This window comes from Ipomoea nil, unplaced genomic scaffold (genome assembly GCF_001879475.1).
Source record: "Ipomoea nil cultivar Tokyo-kokei standard unplaced genomic scaffold, Asagao_1.1 scaffold2761, whole genome shotgun sequence".
Classification (NCBI taxonomy): domain Eukaryota; kingdom Viridiplantae; phylum Streptophyta; class Magnoliopsida; order Solanales; family Convolvulaceae; genus Ipomoea; species Ipomoea nil.
The window spans coordinates 637,371-659,838 of NW_017619189.1; the positions used below are offsets into that span (position 1 = coordinate 637,371).

The 22,468-nt window shown below is 34.5% G+C and overlaps 2 protein-coding genes across 2 annotated transcripts; both read left to right on the plus strand.

The window, feature by feature from the left end:
- Positions 1-6,778: 6,778 nt before the first annotated feature.
- On the plus strand, positions 6,779-7,739 carry LOC109157131 (21 kDa protein-like). Its single transcript, XM_019305024.1, has one exon. The coding sequence runs from the start codon at positions 6,874-6,876 to the stop codon at positions 7,480-7,482; it is 609 nt and encodes a 202-aa protein (XP_019160569.1). The 5' UTR covers positions 6,779-6,873; the 3' UTR covers positions 7,483-7,739.
- On the plus strand, positions 6,826-15,388 carry LOC109157132 (21 kDa protein-like). Its single transcript, XM_019305025.1, has 2 exons — positions 6,826-6,854; positions 14,729-15,388. The coding sequence occupies exon 2, from the start codon at positions 14,747-14,749 to the stop codon at positions 15,353-15,355; it is 609 nt and encodes a 202-aa protein (XP_019160570.1). The 5' UTR covers positions 6,826-6,854; positions 14,729-14,746; the 3' UTR covers positions 15,356-15,388.
- Positions 15,389-22,468: the final 7,080 nt, after the last annotated feature.

The window sequence follows — 22,468 nt, forward strand, 5'->3', positions numbered from 1 at the left end:
AATTAATTTTAATAATAAATTTTATAAAAAATTGGAAAAAATTAAATAAAAAATAAAATAAAGTCGTTTTTATTTTTTTAAAAAAATTTTAATAAAAATTTATTATTAAATTTATTAAAAATTAATTAAAATTTATTAAAAATGCCAATTCAGCTGCCGCAAATTATGCCATGGAATCGTGTTCACCGAGAATGGTGAACACAAGGCAAAACGACGTCGTTTTTAGGCAAAAAAAAAAAAAAAAATTCACGGATGTGGAGTTAACGGCACGCGTTTGATCAAATTATGAATTTTCTTTTATGAGATTATGAATTTTATGAAAATTCATAATCTCATAACAGAAAATTCATAATCGCATAACAGAAAATTCATAATCTCACAACTGAAAATTCATAATCTCATAACAGAAAATTCATAATCTTATAACAGAAAATTCATAATCTCATGGTTCCAAAGTGAATGTGTAGGCATGGTTCCAAAGTGAATGTGCAGGCATGGATTCATAATTTATGAATGTCCGTGATTTCGGACGGGAATATGTAGGCATGGTTCCAAAGTGAATGTGCAGGCATGAATTCATAATTTATGAATGTCCGAAATTATGAATGTAATGAAAATTCATAATCTCATAACAGAAAATTCATAATCGCATAACAGAAAATTCATAATCTCACAACTGAAAATTCATAATCTCATAACAGAAAATTCATAATCTTATAACAGAAAATTCATAATCTCATGGTTCCAAAGTGAATGTGTAGGCATGGTTCCAAAGTGAATGTGCAGGCATGGATTCATAATTTATGAATGTCCGTGATTTCGGACGGGAATGTGTAGGCATGGTTCCAAAGTGAATGTGCAGGCATGAATTCATAATTTATGAATGTCCGAAATCTTTGTTCACCTCAAATTAAAGTGAAACCGCAAAATGTGAAAATAAAGAAGAAAAGTCACGCAATTAATTAAGAAAAAAAAAAAAAAAAAAAAGATAACGGTGTACTAACACCGTTGGAACCGTGTTCATCATGAATGGTGAACACGGTTCCATGGCATAACGTCGCATTCAGCTGCCACGTAAGCAGATAACCTGCTAAAATTGAGGGTAACCTGCTATCAGGTGAAATTGCACATTTTTGGAGTGTTCAGTGGTCTAATTGCACTTTTTTTTTTTTTTTTTTCGTTCAGTGGCCTAATTGCACTTTCAGGTACGTTCAGTGGCCAATTTGAACCTTAAAAAAAAATCCTCCCTCGCCTTCTCCCGTGAGAAGGTAGCTCAGTGAGTCGCCTTCTCACCGGAGAAGGCAACCCAGGTAGAAGGCGACCTGGGTCGCCTTTTCCGGTGAAAAGGTGACCCACTGGGCTGCTTTCTCATTGAAGAAGGCGAGTTTTTTTTTCTTTAATAATTAAAATTTTAATTAAAAAAATATTAATACAATATCGTAAATCGTATTTGATCAAGGTGGTGTAAATAGCAATATAAACGCCCTATGACTATTTATACTACCTATAAGATTGTTGACTTTTTATCATTTTTACAATGCCAATGTAATTTATACATACTTTTAACTAGAAGGTGATAAGATAGCAACACCCCACACTTATACAGTTATACACACATGCACGCGCGTTTTCTGTGTTTAATTTTTCGTTTCCGTGTTTGGTGTGAGCTAAATAAGGTTTAATATTTAATAATAGTTGAGGATTGTTTTCAAGAACCAAGAAACCGACCCAAATTAAAATATCTCTTTAATACTGTACGTTGACTATTTTGGAGTAATCGGATGCCTATATATAGGGCTATAGATCGATCTGGTTTCCACTGCTAGCTATACTTTAGTCAGCGCTTTGTGTTAGTTTAAAAAAAATACCACACACGTGTCATCCATCATTAAATAAATTTTCATTATATTTACCACTTGTCTTCTGGGAGGAGATCCGATTAATTAGTCAATCACTTATTTTACTCCGCCACTTGGATTGACTTGCTTCTCTTCTTGATCTACTTGTCTCTCAAATCCATCTATTTTACTCTGCCACTTGGATTGACTTGCTTCCGTTCTTGATCTATTTGTCTCTCAAATCCATCTCACTAGTTCTTGGTCATAGTCATCGTCATGGTAGGTAGGGTATGTAGCTTCATATTGCCACCAGTGAAGGATATGCCATATTTTATTATTTATTAATGAAAGAAAAGAAAGAAATAACAACTACAAAAATATAATATTACAAATCCCATCTAGTTTTGCTTCAAATTGTTAGCGGAGGTCGTATAGGGTCAAGTCTAGCAATTGGTAGTTAAAAGAATTGTTAGGTGGAGGTCAGTTACTATTCAAACTTTTTGTTAAGATTGACCGAAAGGTAACCTTTCGAGTTATCATTCGAATTGTTTTGGCTATTCGAAGCGTGACTTCTCGAATTATTATTCAGACTATTCGAATAAGAGCAGCGATAATCCTAAGTCTAGAATATATAAGAAATAGGGGACTAAAATTCCTAACTTATGGTATCACCAAAATCTAAATACAAATGCTCCAAACAAATGCATAACTATTCCCAAACATGCCGGGAGGATGCGCGGATATATGCAGTGCATTTTTGTAGTAAGTTCGGTGCATTCATGTAGTAGGTGCGGTGCAATTTTGTATTGTAGTCGTGGAGTTGGAGTAGTTGTTGTGCATTCAGGGAGTTCTTACTGTGCATTCCTTCAATTCGCATGAGAAGGCTGGTTTGCATTTGAACAGGACCATATATATTTATATATGTGTGTTTAACACAATTACCCTTGTCAAAAAGTAAATAATTTAAGTGAGCATTCTAAATACATACAAACCAGTTTGGTTGGCGTGAGTATCCGTGTACTCTCATCTCTTAAGAGTCAAGACTTAAGAGAGGTCGAGAGTTCAAAACCTCTATAGTTAGGGTGTACTTAAAACGTACACCTTCTAACTATACTCCTGTAGTTAGGGTCTACTTTAAACTCCTCGTGATTAAAAAAAAAAAAACTAAATACTTACAAATAATTTATGCTTAGTTTGCCATACTGACGTGAGATTGAGATAAAAGAGGAGATTTTGAGAAGCTTACAGCTTTTTTATATACCACCATTTTACAACTTGCAAAACACAAATAAAATAATGAAACATTTTGGTGTGGAACTGAGCTGGAAGGCTTGTAAATAAAGTATCACGTGCCAAGTCCATTTAATTAAAATCCCGAACAACTACTACACAGCTCTATCTTCTTCTATATTCTTAATAGCTTCTTAAGCTATTATTACATAGTCAAAACTGAAACAACTTTAGGATTCTATATAAAACTGCATGGACAGCATGCATGAAACTCATACTCTTCAATCTTAAAATAATATTAAAATATCTAAAACGTGTTTAAAGCAATAAAAAAAGTTTTATGAAATTTTCAAAAGGTGAGGACATTTTAAATATTATTGATTGGGCCATGGGAGCTATGTGGCTGTTAAATTAGTAAGTCTTTACCTAAAAAAAAGAAGAGAAAATGGTCAAATAGACCTTTAATTTTATTCAAAAGTTCAATTAGGCCATAGAATTTTAAAAGTTCAATTAAACACTCGAACTTGTCATTTAAAAAAAAAAAGTGGTAAAGGAGAAAAAAATTATTGGGCTTGAAAGGAGGGTAGCTTAGTGGACTCCCCAACTTTTTATTCTATCATGTTTTTCATATTTATTGGCGGTTCAAAATTCTTTATGTTTCACATTCACTTTATTCATATTCTTTTACAAACGAATCGTCTAAGCAAAATGGCTTTTTCGTATCATCATACACCTTGTGATGGATATTTGATACACGTAATACAAATGACCATTCTTTTTTTTTTTTTTTTTTGGGAGTGAGGGAGGGGTACCCTAAACAGCACACACTAGTGGAAATTATGGAATTTCTGACCACCTGAAAGTAAATCAAGTTGATACCAAAAAGTGGTCAGAAATAGCAACAAAGGTTTTTCCGGATACCAAAAGTGGTCGGAACAAGGCTTTTGACTTAATTTAAGATCACTTTCAGGTGGTCGGAAATTTCATAATTTCCAGTAGTGACAGAAGCTAGTGTATCCTCCTAGAGAGGGTAATTCTAGTTTTACCAACCTCAATCTGACCCAAAACTTCCCACGGAGATTCGTGGAATTCAATCCAATCACAATTCCGACGAGGGGCGACCTTGGCCATATTGATACACGTAATACAAATGACCATCTTTGAGTTTGATCAAGGAATCCCCATTTGAATGATTCAAAATCAATATAAATATTCATATTGAAACTTACAAACTCATCTTTTAGGGCAAATTATTTTGTGAACCCAGGTCCACCTTGTAAGGTGGACCTAGGTCCAAAGATATATAATTTACATTCACAATTTACCTTTTAAAAATTCACAATTTATGATGACCTATTGTATTCATAAATTTTCAAAACTTAGAAACACAATTTATATTCTAGACGTTCACAATTTCATTACTTAATTAGGACCAAGGTCCACTTTATAAGGTGGACCTTAATTCATGGTATAACAACTGATCTTTTAGAAGATAAGCCCACAAGGAGGGGGTGGAACGTTATTGGGAGTAGAAGGAGGGGGAAGCTAGGTCCACAAAAAGGGGGCGGAAAATATTGGGCAGGGAAGGAGGGGGGAAGGTAGTGTTAATTTGAAATATGAGTTAATTAATTTTTTTTTTTCTCTTCCCTGTTGTTAAGGATTTTTGACACAAAGAGTTATTTAGTTCACTTTTTGAGTTGTAATCATAACTTTTGATCGTGTTCGTGAACTACTATAATCAAGTTCTATCTAGAGAATATATTTCAAGTTGAACTAGTTCAACATCTAATTCGTGGTCAATGTAAAAGTTTGAAGAAGAAGGTTGAAGTCATTATAACTTTTGCGGAAACGAAGATATAAAGAAGGCTGCACAGTGTTCCAAGAAGAGGGATGAGAGGTATTTCTCTAAGAGATGAGTTAAACTGAAGAAAATATATGTAGAGAAGTCCATTTGAACTTAATCGAAGACTTGATCGCTCTATCTGGAGATGAATTGATCGAAGCCTCAATTGATCAAGTCGAGATGCCATAGTATTCTTGTTAGTTCAAGAATCAAGGCACTGAGTTCCAAACGTCACAGACTGGATGTCTGTAACACGTCGCTTTTGAGGGGGAGCCTCATGATGCGCTGATTGGATATCATCATTGTCAACTCACCGGAATGCACAGTATAGCTAATTGAATCTGTTAGATTATGATATAGCATGTAATTTTTATTGTTGATCCCTTGTATGGTTGTTGTTGGTGACTAATGTGAGTTGGGCAATCTGCGTTTGGAATGCCCCATAGATATAGGAGAATAACTCTACGAACTGGGTTAACAAACTGTGTGTGTTCAAAGACAGACTCTCGACATGCATTGAAGATTGAAGACTGAAGGCTGAACCAGATATGGAGATTGTTCAAGATATAGCTCAAGAAAGTTAATCTGTTACATATTATTTCGGAAGGAGTATATAAAGCTTTTCTCTCTTCCTTCACAACAGTGAATGCAGTGATTCAAGATTTACACCTCGGAAATTCCAGAGACGGTTGATGGCATATTCAATGAGCTAAACTAAGAAACTTGACACATTAAAATTCCAGTCATGTTGATCTTCATCATTTGATGCATTCGGGCTGATTGATCACATGAAGATAATTTAGGAGAGCTAGAGTTGAGGGGGAGCCTCAACTTGATTGATTGGGAGATCTTTCGCTGATTCTTCAAGAAGTAACTCTGCATTTGTTGACTACAATGTAGTCTTGGAGATTGGAGTTCTTCGCTCACATCATTGTGTTTTGGGTAAAACGTTTAACATTGAAGTTGAATGAAGAATTTGACAACTATTCGTGTGGTGCCCCCCCCCCCCCCCCCCCCTAGACGTAGGAATAGTTTATTCCGAACTGGGTTAACAAATTCCCTAAGTCTTCTTACTACTTTTATTATTAACTGTTGTGTGTTATTTGTGTGAACTTGATTCTGCAACGCTCCCTGAACTAGTTCATAGGCAAAATCTCCAAAAGAAGTTTCTACACAGTTTCTACTCTCTACTTGTTGATTGAATTTGTATTGATCTTATTATATAAGTAATTGGATTAAAGATTAGAGTTACCCTAAAATTACAGCAAGTTCGCATGGAAAGACTGATTTGCACTTGAATGATACCTATGTATATTTATATATATGTGTGTGTATTGTCTAACACATTTACTCTTTTCAAAAGGTAAATAATTTATGTGAGCATTCTAAATATATACAAACTAATTTTACTAGCGTGAATAATATATACTATCATTCCTTAAAAGTTGAGAAAGATCGGGAATTCAAAATCTTTATACTTAGGGTCTACTTATAACAGCTCCTAACTCATATAGTTAATAACTTATGCTTAGTCTGCCATACTGACATGAGGTCGGTTGAGATAAAAGAGGAGACTTTGAGAAGCTTACACCTTTTTTATATACAACCATTTTACAACTTCCAAAACACAAATAAAATAATGAAACATTTCGGTGTGGAACTGAGCTGGAAGGCTTGTAAATAAAGTATCACGTGCCAAGTCATTTAATTAAACCCCCAAACAACTACTACACAGCTCTATCTTCTTCTATATTCTTATCTTAATTAATAAGCTTTAAACATGGTCAAACCTTAACAACTTTTGGATTCTATATAAAGCTGCACCCACAGCATGCATGAAACTCATACTCTTCACTGGCCAGTGAAAGCAAAGTACTTTTTTTTTTTTTGGAAAGTGAAAGCAAAGTGCTAATCATTCCATTCCATTCCATTCTCTCTTGCGAGTCCAAACACAATAAAGATATGGCAACCAACATTGTTTCCTTTCACCTTCTTGTTTTTTGCTTGGTGGTTTTCCAATGCTATGGTGCAAACCAGGGAGCCACCACCTTCATTAAGACCTCATGCAGAGCCACGCGGTACCCACCCTTATGCGCCCAGACCCTCTCTTCTTACGCCAACTCAATCCAACAAAACCCGCACCAGCTCGCCCAAACCGCTCTCTCCGTCAGCCTAGCCAGGGCGGGATCCGCCGCGAAGTTCATCATCGGGCTCACCAAAACTGCCGGGCTGAAGCCCAGGGAGTCGCAGGCTCTCAAGGACTGCGCGGCTAACATGGCCGTCACCGTGGCTCAGCTCAAGCGCTCCATCAAGGAGCTTAGCCAGACGGACAACGTGCCGAAGCGTAGCTTTTCGTGGCGAGTTGGGAACGTGCAGACATGGGTGAGCACTGCTATAACTAATGGGAACAATTGCCTTGATGGGTTTTCTGGATCCGCCATGGATGGGAGCGTGAAGGGTGCCGTTAGTCCCAAAGTGCTTAATGTGGTGCAAGTCACCAGCAATGCTCTCGCCTTGGTTAACAACTTTGCTGCTAGGCATAAGGCTGGTGCAGCCACCATTGTTCCTTGAATGAATTGGTGACCACAAGTTCGATCTTGGTTAGTTTTGGTCGGTTTGCACGAGTTAGGTCGTTGGTTTTTTTCTTTTTGTGGGTGACGAGTTAAACTCGCAGCCATTACTCAAAGTATACTGGATAAATCTTATACTTGTGTAATAACATGTTGTGACTACCAACGTTTGTTTTATGTGTTGTATTGTAGATTGTGCATCAGTTTTTGTGCACAATTGAGTATAGCTCACATCGATCGAGGCTAGTTAAGAATTTCTTCATCCTACATAACACTTGTCCTCGATTATGGTGTTCTACAAATTAATTAAATTGATAGATTGTAAGTGATATGCAAGCTAAGCAAAGTTTTCTCCTTTTTATATATGACTTTATTCAACTTTTAATTTTGTAGATCCACTCTTTTATCTAACTTAAAGTTTCCCTCAATAATTTTAGTTTTAAGAGGCCTTATTTTAATATCATTATTATATGAACATTTTTTTATCAGTATCATCGATTTGAAATGGTAATAGAGATACTAGCAGGCTTTTGGTTTTTTTTTCTCTCTCTAAATTTAATTTTCAATGATTCACAAATCAATATAATTATAAACTTGAATCAGAAGGAGCTATCCCAAGGAGATTTAGAAGAACAATAATTTGTAGTTTTGCACTTTGAATATAATAATAAAATATGAATAGTACATTTATTATATAGTAGTAACTTAACGTACACAGCCAAAAGAATTATATATCATCATCAAAGTAACTGATCAGAGGAATGAAGCTAGCTTTTCAGTGCCTCAGAAAAGCGGCAACAGAGAAGACAAGCGAGGCTACAACAAACGCACCGGAGACCGGTACGGTAACCGCCGCTCCGGCGTCAGGTCCAGGCGCTAGTGCTGGAGCAAATCCGAGGTCCTGAGCCCCGGCGACGGCGGAAAACACAGCGATAACAGCTACAACCAGAAAGGCCTTCATGATGCCAAATTGAGCCGCCATTGCTTCAATTCAATTCGCGATTTCAATCACAAAGTATTGCGAATCGCGCTATGAGTATAGTGAGAATGTGAAGAGCTGAAATTGCAGCGATGATGAGATTTCGTCGGAGAAGGGTTCCTGTATTTATACATACGGGTTTGGATCTTTCTTTGGAATGATTTGGGATTAACCGTTACTCAACGTGACAGAGGATCACGCACCAAATTAGAGCGTGAAAAACTGACGGTGTTTGTAACGGCGCTGTAACGAGCGGGAATGTCGGTCGGACTTCGCTGTCAGGTGCGTTGCACTTCTTTTCTCGTGCGCTGTTCTGAACAAGCCACAAAAGGCACAAATTGTCTCTTTTTACCATATATGCTTATTTTTATTTTTTTTAGCATTTAATTAGTTTCTAATTTTATAATATTTTACCATTTATGCATAATCATAATTTTATGTAGTCATTTTACTCATAATAATAAGTTTCATCCATTTTTAGAAGATTGAGAATAATCCATCATTAGAAAATAATAAATATGGCATATTACATAACAAAATATGAAATTCACTCAACATTTAAATTAATTGATAATTATTTTATGATTTATAGGTTAAAAATATCTAAACTTTTGAAAATTGTGCAAGTTAGATGATCATACTTGATGGCCCATATTACTATATTAGTTTTTTTTTTTTTTTTTTTTTTTTTTTTTTTTTGAAAACCCATATTAGTTAGATGAACTACATATTTGTTATCTCAATGAAGAATATACAATTTTTTTTTTTAATCTACCGTTAACTTCTTATAATCTACAGTAGAGTTGTGGGCTCTCCTCTCTAACTCTCCCGCATTGACCATGGATTTTACCATTATATTGCTTATAAAAGTTCACCTCCACCTTCACATACATAGTTAATAATTTCCATTCCTTGATGAGTTCGTTTGAGACTTTTTCTCAATCCTGTCCAAAAATTAGCCAAAACTATCGTTTAGATAGTAGCTAAGTCGATTTAAGATTTTTATTGTTGAACTCAACTTGACCTAACTCATATTTAATCAAATATTGATAAATGTAATAATTTTAAACTAAAGAAATTTAATGGAATTTATAATAATAAAAAAAAGACTTTATTCAACTTATTCTTCCTCCGGTAAGAACACACCGGCGGCCACCCACCACTTGCATTTAGTATATATCTTATAAGGCTTATAAAATTTAAATAAGAAGAAAATTTTGAAATATTGGGGTTGATGATTGGATTTCAACTATTTATATATATTCGAGAAGGAAAAGTTTAGAAATGTCTTAAAATTTAAAAGTCTAAAAAAGTTAATAACTTTTTGAATACCACATGACTTTTAAAGACTCTTTAAAAGTCTTAAGAATACCACCCGACTTTTAAAGACTCTTTAAAAATTTTGATTGAATACCGCATGACTTTTAAAAACTCTCTAAAATTCTATGAAATTTATGATTGAATACACCCCCTAAGACTCGGATAGTTATGCTGTGGAAACGTGTTCACCATGCACATGGTGAACACATGGGTAGATCCATAATTTCTATACTGTAGATTCATAAATTTTTTTTTTTTTTGAAAATGTAGATTCATAATTTTGTTTTTTTATTTGTTGTTAGCGGGATAAATCCATAATTTCTAAGCTGTATATTCATAATTTCTATATTGTAGATTCATAACATCTATACTGTAGATTCATAATTTATATACTGTAGATTCATAATTTATGTTATAGATTCATAATTTTTATGCTGTAGATTCATAATTTCTATACTGTAAATTTATAATTTCTATACTGTAGTAGATTCATAATTTCTGTATTTTAGATTCATAATATCTATAACAACAAATGAAAAACAAAATTATGAATCCACGTTTTAAAAAAGAAATATATTATAAATTCATAATATAAAAATTATGAATCAATCCCTATATTCACCATGCGCATGGTGAATACGTTTCCACAGCATAATTTACCCTAAATCTCCTACCCCACTAAAACCATCCCCTGTATATACACACATGCACATGCGTTTTTCTGTGTTTAATTTTTCGTTTCCGTGTTTTTGTTTGAGCTAAATAAGGTTTAATAATAGTTGAGGATTGTTTTCAAGAACCAAGAAACCGACCCAAATTAAAATATCTCTTTAATACTGTACGTTGACTATTTTGGAGTAATCGGATGCCTATATATAGGGCTATAGATCGATCTGGTTTCCACTGCTAGCTATACTTTGGTCAGCGCTTTGTTTAAAAACAAATACCACACACGTGTCATCCATCATTAAATAAATTTACTTGTCTTCTGGGAGGAGATCATATTAGTCAATCATTTATTTTACTCTGCCACTTGGATTGACTTGCTTCCGTTCTTGATCTACTTCTCTCCCAAATCCATCTCACTAGTTCTTGGTCATAGTCATCGTCATGGTAGGTAGGGTATGTAGCTTCATATTGCCACCATTGAAGGATATGCCATATTTTATTAGATGAAAGAAAAGAAAGAAATAACAACTAGAAAAATATTACAAATCTCATCTAGTTTTGCTTCAAATGGTTGGGCAGAGAACGATATAGAGTCAAGTTCAGTAAGGGACGGAATTAGTTTGGGAGCAGCTCCTCTCACTGTAAAAAATTATACAACTCCAAAAAATGATGTCGTTTTGAGGCTGTATTATATATAAATTTTTTTTCCCCTTATTTCACATTTTAGATTGCAGATCACAGAGCTTGTTAGTCGTCGCCTTTCTGCTTCTCTCGCCTCTCTTTCATCGAATCGTCGCCTCCCTGGCTCTCTGTCGTCGAATCGTGCGGTTGTGCGATTGACGCACCTTAAGCATTAAAATGATACACCTTAAGCATTAAAATGGCGCACCTTAAGAACACAAACCACACACCTAAGGTTTTAAAATGACTCATCTTAAGTTTCACATAACTGACGCACCTTAAGCATACAAATCACGTACCTTAAGAAGGAAAATAACGCACCTTAAGCAGGAAACCGCATATCTTAAGTTTCAACAACTACTCACATTAAGCACAAAACCCACGCACCTTAAGCACAAAAATCGCGCACCTTAAATTTGACCTATATGCAAAAATTGCCAAATTACCACTGTTTTTTTTTTTTTTTTTTTTAAATTTTGTTAATCCTGGACGTTGATTTAAGCAAGATCAATGACTCAAATTTAACCGCACAACTGCATGAAAACTGAATTATATATATCGCAAGTGCAATATTTTAGTACTAAATGTGCAAATTTGAAAATTTATGAGAAGTCCAGATTTTAGTGTTTAAGTTTGCATAGTAAAGTTTGTTATAATTACGAAAATTTCACCGTATTTTTTTTTAAAAATCTAATCTGGTCCGTCAGATTTTTCCAGATGTAAAGATGAGATTGGTTCTTAATTTTCTTCTAAGGACTTGTTGTCATATATAAAGTGGACTTCTATAGCACTATATCACTCGAGTAAGTCATGATAACTTAGTGATTTCTTAAGTAGATTTCAAGCGCAACGCTATATCAATCAGCCACATCAATGAGTCTACAAAAAGAAAAAATAGAATAAACTTTTTAGAGAGAGACATTTCATAAGTGAAAAATTAGAGGATTTTTCAAAAAATTGGAAAGTGAAAAATATAAAATTAAAAACTTGTTTACTAAAATTATTTCTCCAATTTAGTTTTCCATCTCTAATCTTCGGTTTATGTATGATTTTGGAGAATCCAAAATTAGTGTTCTCTAAATGAAAATATGCGGATGAACAGTGGGTCAAATCCTGTTGGTGTGTGGTCTAATTTCTACCTTGTTTCTTCTCCCTTCTTCTTTCTTTCTTGTTTTTTTCCTTCTTCGCTCCTTCTTCCTTCCCCCTTCTTCTCCTTTTTTCCCCTTATTTTTTCTTCCTATTTTCCCCTTATCTTTTGTTTCTCCCCCGACGTCAAATTATTAAATAAATTTATACTTAAAAAAAAAGTTTTAACATCGATTTTTTAAATTAAATAACCAACGTCGTTAATACATATTGAATTTTCTGTTTTATCATCATCATCGTCATTACTATTATTTTGTTTTGTAATTAAACATGTACTAAAATATTTGAAACAGTTGTAATTTATTTACTAATATGTTTTTATTGACTTTCTGTTACATTTTTACACATTTATGTCTTTGTTATAGAAATGTACAAATATTATATGGAGGATTGTAAGCAATGAGGTTTTACGTATTTAGTATTGTAATCAAACTATATACTAAAAAGATTGAAATAGTTGTAATTTATTTAGTAATATGTTTTATTGACTTTTGTTATTTTTTTGTACATTTATAGTATTAGTGTATTGAATTTTTAAAATAAAATCAGAAAATTGGAAAAATGGAAAACTGGAGTAATGAAAATTGATAATTGAAAAGCTAGAGAAATGGACAATTGGAAAAGGAAAAACAGAAAAATGAAGTAATTTTTATTTTTTTTTTTTAACTTTTCTATGTGAACTCCAAACCATCTCATTTTAGAATGACAAAATTGAAAAAAAAAATCTTATTTAAAAAAAAAATCGTGCCAAACACAATTACCTTCCTTTATTTTTTTTGAATGCTACTAACTCTATTACCTTCCTTTATTTCTTTTAACTTTTTACTTGAATTTCAAACCACCTTTAATCTTGTTAGATATATAAGGCCATGTGTGTGCGAACTTAAGGAACACACAATAAGTAATACATGAATGCACAAAAACTACTTTCAGACACTGTTGTAAAAATCGGTCTAGGTGCCCGCCTAGGCGCTAGGCGCTCCTAGACCGTGGCGATTTCCCCTCTAGGCGACTGGCCGCCTAGGTGTCCGCCTAGCGCCTATCTCGGCCGACTTGGCCGCCTAGCGTCTAACTTAGCCGAGTTAACTCGTCCATTTCGGTCGAGTTAACTCGATCAGCTCGGCCTTGCTAATTTTTTTCATTATATATATATATATATATATATATATATATGTGTGTGTGTGTGTGTGTGTGTGTGTGTGTGTGTGTGTGTGTGTGTGTGTGTGTGTGTGTGTGTGTGTGTGTGTGTGTAATATATATACACACACATATACATACATATATATAATATGACAATGACATATATACACCCGTAGACTAGTTTGATACTTTGAATCTTTGGATGATTGAAGTATTTGAGTATTTTTAATTTTTAATATTGTTTTGATGTTATGACTTGTGAATTATCATTATTACATTTATTTGGGTGTGTTATTTGATTGAATGTTGAAAACAGTCTCATTAAAATTGTCAAACTGCAAGTCTGCCACTATTTTTTTGGTGCTCGTCTAGCGCCGCCTAGGCTGCTTATGCGCTAGGTGCTGCCCGAGCGCCCAACTAGGGCCTACTGCAACCATGCTTTCAAATATATCGGGAGGATGCGTGAATATATGCGATGCATCTGTGTAGTAATTTCAGTGCATTCATGTAGCAGGTGCAGTGCATTCATATAGTAATCGTGGAGCTGGAGTAGTTATTGTGTATTCAGGGAGTACTTACTTTGTATTCCTTAAGTTCGTAAGTTCACAAGGGAGGCTGATTTAATTTGCATTTGAACCGGACCCATATATAAATATATGTGTGTGTAATACAATTATCCTTTTCAAAAAGTAAATAATTTATGTGAGCATATATTCTAAATACATACAAACTATTTTGACTGGTCCATCCGAGTAACCACGTAGTCTCATCACTTAAGGGTTAAGAGAGGTCGGGAGTTCAAAATCTTTAAAGTTAGGGTCTATTTAAAACACATCCTAACTCCTATGGTTAGGGTGTATTCGAAACACCTCGTGGTCTAAACAAAAAAAAACTAAATACGTACAAATAACTTATGCTTAGTCTGCCATACTGACGTGAGGTTGAGATAAAAGATCAGAGTAGATTTTGAGAAGCTTTTTTATATACCACCATTTTACAACTTGCAGAACACAAATAAAATAATGAAACATTTCGGTGTGGAACTGAGCTGGAAGGCTTGTAAATAAAGTATCACGTGCCAAGTCATTTAATTAATTAAACCCCCAAACAACTACTACACAGCTCTATCTTCTTCTATATTATTAATAAGCTTTAAACAGGGTCAAACCTTAACAACTTTTGGATGCTATATAAAGCTGCACCGACAGCATGCATGAAACTCATACTCTTCACTGGCCAGTGAAAGCAAAGTACTCTTTTTTTTTTTTGGAAAGTGAAAGCAAAGTGCTAATCATTCCATTCCTCTTTCGAGTCCAAACACAATAAAGCTATGGCGACCAACATTGTTTCCTTTCACCTTCTGGTTTTTTGCTTGGTGGTTTTCCAATGCTATGGTGCAAACCAGGGAGCCACCACCTTCATTAAGACCTCATGCAGAGCCACGCGGTACCCGCCCTTATGCGCCCAGACCCTCTCTTCTTACGCCAACTCAATCCAACAAAACCCGCACCAGCTCGCCCAAACCGCTCTCTCCGTCAGCCTAGCCAGGGCGGGATCCGCCGCAAAGTTCATCCTCGGCCTCACAAAAACTGCCGGGCTGAAGCCCAGGGAGTCGCAGGCTCTCAAGGACTGCGCGGCTAACATGGCCGTCACCGTGGCTCAGCTCAAGCGCTCCATCAAGGAGCTGAGCCAGACGGACAATGTGCCCAAGCGTAGCTTTTCGTGGCGAGTCGGGAACGTGCAGACATGGGTGAGCACTGCTATAACTAATGGGAACAATTGCCTTGATGGGTTTTCTGGATCCGCCATGGGTGGGAGCGTGAAGGGTGCCGTTAGTCCCAAAGTGCTTATTGTGGTACAAGTCACCAGCAATGCTCTCGCTTTGGTTAACAACTTTGCTGCTAGGCATAAGGCTGGTGCATCCACCAATGTTCCTTGAATGAATGGGTGACCACAAGTTCGATCTTGGTTAGGTTTGGTCGGTCTGCACGAGTTAATTACGTCGTTGGTTTTTTTATTTTTGTGAGTGACGAGTTAAACTCGCACCCATTACTCAAGATATACTGGATAATCTTATTCTTGTGTAATAACCTGCTGTGACTACCAACGTTGTATGTTGTTTTATGTGTTGTATTGTAGATTGTGCATCAGTTTTTGTGCACAGTTGGGTATAGCTCACATCGGTCAAGGCTAGTTAAGAATTTCTTCATCCTACATAACACTTGTTCTTGATCATGGTGTTTAACAAATTAAATTGATAGATTGTAAGTGATATGCAAGCTAAGCAAAGTTTGTTCCTTTTTATATATGAGTTTATTCAACTTTTAATTTTGTAGATCCACTCTTTTTGGTTATTAATTTAATTATTTTAATTTTAACCTTCAATCTTAAAATAATATTAAAATATCTATCTAAAATGCATGTGTTTAAAGCAATAAAAAAAAAGTTTCATGAAATTTTCAAAAGGTGAGGACATGCATTTTAAATATTATTGATTGGATCATGGGAGCTATGTGACTGTTGAACTAGCAAATCTTTACCTAAAAAGAATAAGTGGTAAATGAGAAAAAGATTATTGGGCGTGAAAGGATGGTAGCTCAGTTCGAAATCTCTTACTTTTTATCCTTTCTTGTTTTTCATATTCATTCGCGGTTCAAAATTCATTATCTTTCTCATTCACTCTATTCTTTTACAAATGAATCTAAATAAAATGGTGTTTTCATATCACACGCCTTGTGATGGATATTTGATACACGTACAAATGACCATCTTTGAGTTTGAGTAAGGAAACACCATTTGAATGATTCAAAATCAATATAATTACTTATATTGAAACTTACAAACTCATCTTTTAGAAGATTGGCCCACAAGGAGGGAATGAAGGTTATTCGGAGTAGAAGGAGGGGGAAGTTAGGTCCACAAAGATGGGGTGAAAGGCTATTATTAGGCATGGAAGCAGGGGAAAGCTAGGTCCACAAAAAGGGGGTGGAGAGATATTGGGCTTGGAAAGAGGGGGGAGGTAGTGTTACAGTCGTTATATCATACATGCACCGTGGTAAAAAACGACGCCGTTTCTTTAAGTAAAGAAACGGCCCGCCGTTATAGTTAACGGAGTCCGCTTGTTTGGTGTATTAAACACCAACTGACACTACAGTATATCTAAACCGACACTATAGTTATATCAAAATGATACTGTAGTTATAGTGAAATAAAACTGCAGTGTATATAAAATGAAACTGAATAACATTTCACATATTTGAGTGTATATTGTACAATGAAGCTGTAATTATATCAAAATGATCATGTAGTTGTGTTTTAATGAAACTATAGTGTATATAAAATAAAATAAAATAACATTTTCACATATTTGAGTCTATAAATATCGAATGAAACTATAGTTATATCGAAATGAAACTGTAGTTGTGTTGAACTGAAACTGCAGTGTATACAAAATGACAATGAATAACAGGGTCACTTTTTGTGAAAGGGTGCGAAACGGCGGAAAACAAACACCGTTTTTTTTTCATTTAACAAAAGGACGCGCGGTGCATGATTGATCATGCACCGTGGTGCATGATATAATTTGCCGTAGTGTTAATGTGAAATATGAGTTAATTAAAAGTTTTTTTTTTCTCCTTCGTGTTGTTAAAGATTTTTGATACACAGAGTTTGTTCACTTTTTGAGTTGTAATCATAACTTTCGATCCTGTTCTTGAACTACCAGAATCAAGTTCTATCTAGAGAATACATTTCAAGTTGAACTAGTTTAACATCTAATTCGTGGTCAAGGTCAAAGTTTGAAGGAGAAGGTTCAAGTCATTACAACTTTTGCGGAAGCGAAGATATAAAGAAGACTGCAAAGTGTTCCAAGAAGAGGGATGAGAGGTCTTTCTCTAAGAGATGCGTTAAATGGAAGAAAATATACCTAGAGAAGTCCATTTGAACTTAATCTAACACTTGATCGCTCTATCTGGAGATGAATTGGTAGAAGCCTCAATTGATCAAGTTGAGATGCCATCAGTATTTTTTTTAATTTGTTCTGATCTGTCCGATTTTTACAGATGTAAGACTGATGAGATTGGTTCATTCTTAACTTTGTGTTGGAAGTGTGTTCTCTTGGGATCCTAAGCCAAGAAAGTGGTGATCAGATGCAACGCTGACTCCACATGCGGTCATGCAGATCAATTTGGATCATTAGATGAGCTAAGATCAACGACGGTTGAAAATCACTAAAAATGGAAAATAATGCATTTACATTTTGGTAATTTCCTACACCAAGTTTAATTTTGTAGTGCACTAAATGCCGGTACGGGTCTGTGGTGCACATAGATATGCTAGATAGTGCATTTAGACTCAAAATACCATAAAACATATCTAAATGCACTACTCATTAGTCATTACAAGAAAATACGAAATTATCACTGTATTTTTTTCCTTTTTTAATTTTCAATCGTTAATGTGAACTTATTTAATAATCAAATTAATCCGCATGGCCGTAATTAAAGCTCCTACCGCACTATAACCATCCCCTATATATATACACAGTGATACACACAAGCACACGCGTTTTTCTGTGTTTAATTTGTCGTTTCCGTGTTTTTGTTTGAGCTAAATAAGGTTTAATAATAGTTGAGGATTGACCAAGTAGCTTGTAGTTCACTGGTATCGGATTACTCCCCTAAGTGGGAAATGTAAGGTTTGAACCTCAATTGAGGCAATAGTGTGTATATGTAGGGTATCCCCTTCCTTATAATAATAAAAAAAAAAAAAATAGTTGAGGATTGTTTTCAAGAACCAAGAAACCGACCCAAATTAAAATATCTCTTTAATACTGTACGTTGACTATTTTGGAGTAATCGGATGCCTATATATAGGGCTATAGATCGATCTGGTTTCCACTGCTAGCTATACTTTGGTCAGCGCTTTGTTTAAAAACAAATACCACACACGTGTCATCCATCATTAAATAAATTTACTTGTCTTCTGGGAGGAGATCATATTAGTCAATCATTTATTTTACTCTGCCACTTGGATTGACTTGCTTCCGTTCTTGATCTACTTCTCTCTAGTTCTTGGTTATAGTCATGGTCATGGTAGGTAGGGGTAGCTTCATATTGCCACCAGTGAAGGCCGGATATGCCATATTTTATTATATAAAAGAAAAGAAAAAAAAAATAACAACTACAAATATATATTACAAACCATCTAGTTTTGCTTCAAATTGTCAAGCGAAGATAAGTGAAGGGTTAAGTATAGCATCATATTTCTCGAAAATGTAGTGACGGTATAAAATAAAATAAAATTACGTCTTCGATGTTTAAAAAAAAAAAGTTGCAATGACATTTTTGTAATTATTGTCAACGTCACTTTACATATCTGAACACTTAAATATGCAATATGTAACAATTAATTAAATATGCAAACTTGGATAAATTTTAAAAAATCAATCAAAAAGTTAAATTTTAAATCAAAATCGTAAATGCAAGATCCTAAACAGTAAAAAGTGAACCACTAAACCAAATAAAACAAAAAACTCTGTCATAAACTCTAAAATCAAAATCCTAAGTGCAATGCACTTTCGCATTTTTTTAAGTGCAATCTTTTAATACTAATTGTGCAAAATGTTAAAAACTAAATGTGCAATATGTTAATACTAAATGTGAAAATATGAAAAATTATGAGAAGTCCAGATTTTAGTATTTAAGTTTAAATAGTAAAGTTAGTGATAATTACGAAAATGTCACCACATTTTTTTAAAATATGATCTGATCCGTCTAATTTTTTTCGATGTAAGGATGAAATTGGTTCTTAATTTTTTCCTAAGAACTTGTTCATATATATATATATATATATATATATATATATATATATATATATATATATATATACATATATAGATAGATAGATAGATAGATAGATAGATAGATAGATACATACATACATACATACATACATAGAGGGAAGGGATCAGGTGCGGGTGGTGCTTCCCGTGCGGTTGTGCGGGTGGACTCACATTAAGCATTACACTAGCGCACTTTAAGTACACAACACACGCACATTAAACACACAAACAAAATACATTCAGAACACAAACTCACGCATCTTAAGCACAAAAGTCATGCATCTTAAGCACAACCCTCACGCACTTTAAGCACAAAACTCACGCACCTTAAGCACAAAAACACACGCACCTTAAGTTTTAACAACAACTCACATTAAGTACACACACACGCACATTAAGTACAAAACTCACGTACCTTAAGCACAAGACACACGCACCTTAAGCACAAAACTCATGCACATTAAGCACAAAACTCATGCACTTTAAAGTTTCAACAACAACTCACACAAAACTCACATTAAGTACACACTCACGCACATTAAGCACAAAATTCACGCACCTTAAGTACAAAACTCACGCACATTAAGCATTACACACTCACGCACATTAAGCACAAATCTCACGCACCTTAAGCACAAGACTCACGCACATTAAGTACAAAATTCACGCACATTAATCACCCGTACAACCGCACGAAAGACACTCACCCGCAATGGAACTTAATTATATATATATATATATATATATATATATATATATATATATATATATAGACTTCTCTAGGACTCTAGCACCATATCACCTGGGTAAGTCACTCAACGATATCTTAAGTAGATTTCTAGGACAACACTATATCAATCAGCCACATTAATGAGTTTACAAAAGAGATGGAGTAAACTTTCTAGCTAGGGACACTTAGGGACTGTGTGATTCGTGTAAACAAATTGAGAAGGATTTGAATTTAAATTTTGTGTAAAATAAATTACTTAGAATAATGATTTTAATGTTTAGTTAGTGGTAAATGTGGTACAAGTCACCAGCAATGCTCTCGCCTTGGTTATTAACAACTTTGCTGCTAGGCACAAGGCTGGTGCAGCCACCAACGTTCCTTGAATGAATGAGTGACCACAAGTTCGGTCTTGGTTAGGTTTGCTCGCTCTGCACGAATTACATCGTTTTTTTTTTTTTTTTTGGTGGCCAGTTAAACTTGTAGTCATTATTTGAGGTGAAGTGGATAAATTTTATTCTTGTGTAATAAAATGTTATGACTACCAACATTGTTGTTTTACGTGTTGTATTGTAGATTGTGCATTAGTTTTTGTGCACAGTTGGGTATAGCTCACATCGATCAAGTCTAGCTAAGAATTTTTTCATCCTACGTAACACTTGTCCTCGATCATAGTGTTCTACAAATTAAATTGATAGATTGTAAGTGATATGCAAGTTTGTTCTTTTTATATATAAGTTTATTCTACTTTTAATTTTGTAGATCCACTCTTTTTAGTTATTAATTTAATTATTTTAATTTTAACCTTCAATCGTAAAATAATATTAAAATATCAATCTAAAATGCATGTGTTTAAAGCAATAAACAAAATTCATTCTTTCCAATAAATAAAAAAAATTCATGAAATTTTCAAAGGGTGAAGACATTTTAAATATTATTGATTGAGTCATGTGAGCCATGTGACTGCTGATCTAGCAAGTCTTTACCTAAAAAGAATAAATGATAAAGGAGAAAAGGTTATTGGACTTGAAAGGAGGGGAGCTTAGTGGATTTCCCCCGGGAAATGAGGGGCGAAGCAGTAGGGACAAATTCATAATTTTTTTTAGTAAAAGCGAAACATTAAAACAAAAGAGATAATTTGAAAAAAAAAATTATCTAAGAAATATAGTTGTAAATATTGTTGGATATGGGCAAAAAATAAAACACATGGAAACTTTATAAAAATATTCATAACAAAATATGAAACATAATTAATTTAATAAAATAATTTAAATAGAAAACTCATTATAAATTACACAGCTCACTATTAATATAAAAGAATGATATATGTGTGTGTGTATTAAATATTAAAAACGTGACTCTGTTGATGCCTAGGGGAAGGAGTTAAAAAAAAAACTGTAAAACTATGTTGATACTAAAAGATTCAAACCCTTACCCTAACTATTACCAAACATGTGCTCTACTAACTAATCTAACTCATTTCTTATTAACATTTAATAGTTTTCCTATACTAATTCTAAAACATGCACTATATATACATATATACATACAAATATTATATATAGGGTGGGGTGAAGGGGGGGGGGGGCAGTTGCCCCCCTACCCCCCCCCCCCCCCCCTTTGGCTCCGTCTTTGGATTCCCCAACTTTTTATCCTATCATGTTTTTAATATTCATTGGCGGTTCAAAATTCTTTATCTTTCTCATTCCCTCTATTCTTTTACAAATGAATCTAAGCAAAATGACTTTTTCGTATCACACGGCTTGTGATGGATATTTGATACACGTACAAATGACCATCTTTGAGTTTGAGCAAGGAATCCCCATTTGAATAATTCAAAATCAATATAATTACTCATATTGAAACTTACAAACTCATCTTTTAGAAGATATGCCCACAAGGAAGGGGTGGAAGGTTATTGGGAGTAAAAGAAGAGGGGAAGCTAGGTCCACAAAGATGGGGTGAAAGGCTATTATTAGGCGTGGAAGCAGGGGGGAAGCTAGGTCCACAAAGAGAGGGTGTATAGATATTGGGCTTAATTGGAAGGAGGGGGGAAGGCAGTGTTAATGTGAAATATGAGTTAATTAAAAGTTTTTTTTTTTTTTTTCCTTCGCGCTATTAGTGATTTTTGGCACAAAGAGTTAGTTCACATATTAAGTTGAAATCATAACTTTCGATCATGTTCCTAACTACCAGAATTAAGTTCTATCTAGAGAATACATTTCAAGTTGAACTAGTTTAACATCTAATTCGTGGTTAAGGTCTAAGTTTGAAGAAGACAGTTGAAGTCATTACAACTTTTGCAGAAGCGAAGAGATAAAGAAGACTGCAAACTACTGTTCCAAAAAGAGGGATGAGAGGCCTTTCTCTAAGAGATGAGTTAAACTGAAGAAAATATGCCTAGAGAAGTCCATTTGAACTTAACCGAAGACTTGATTGCTCTATCTAGAGATGAATTGATCGAAGCCTCAATTGATCAAGTC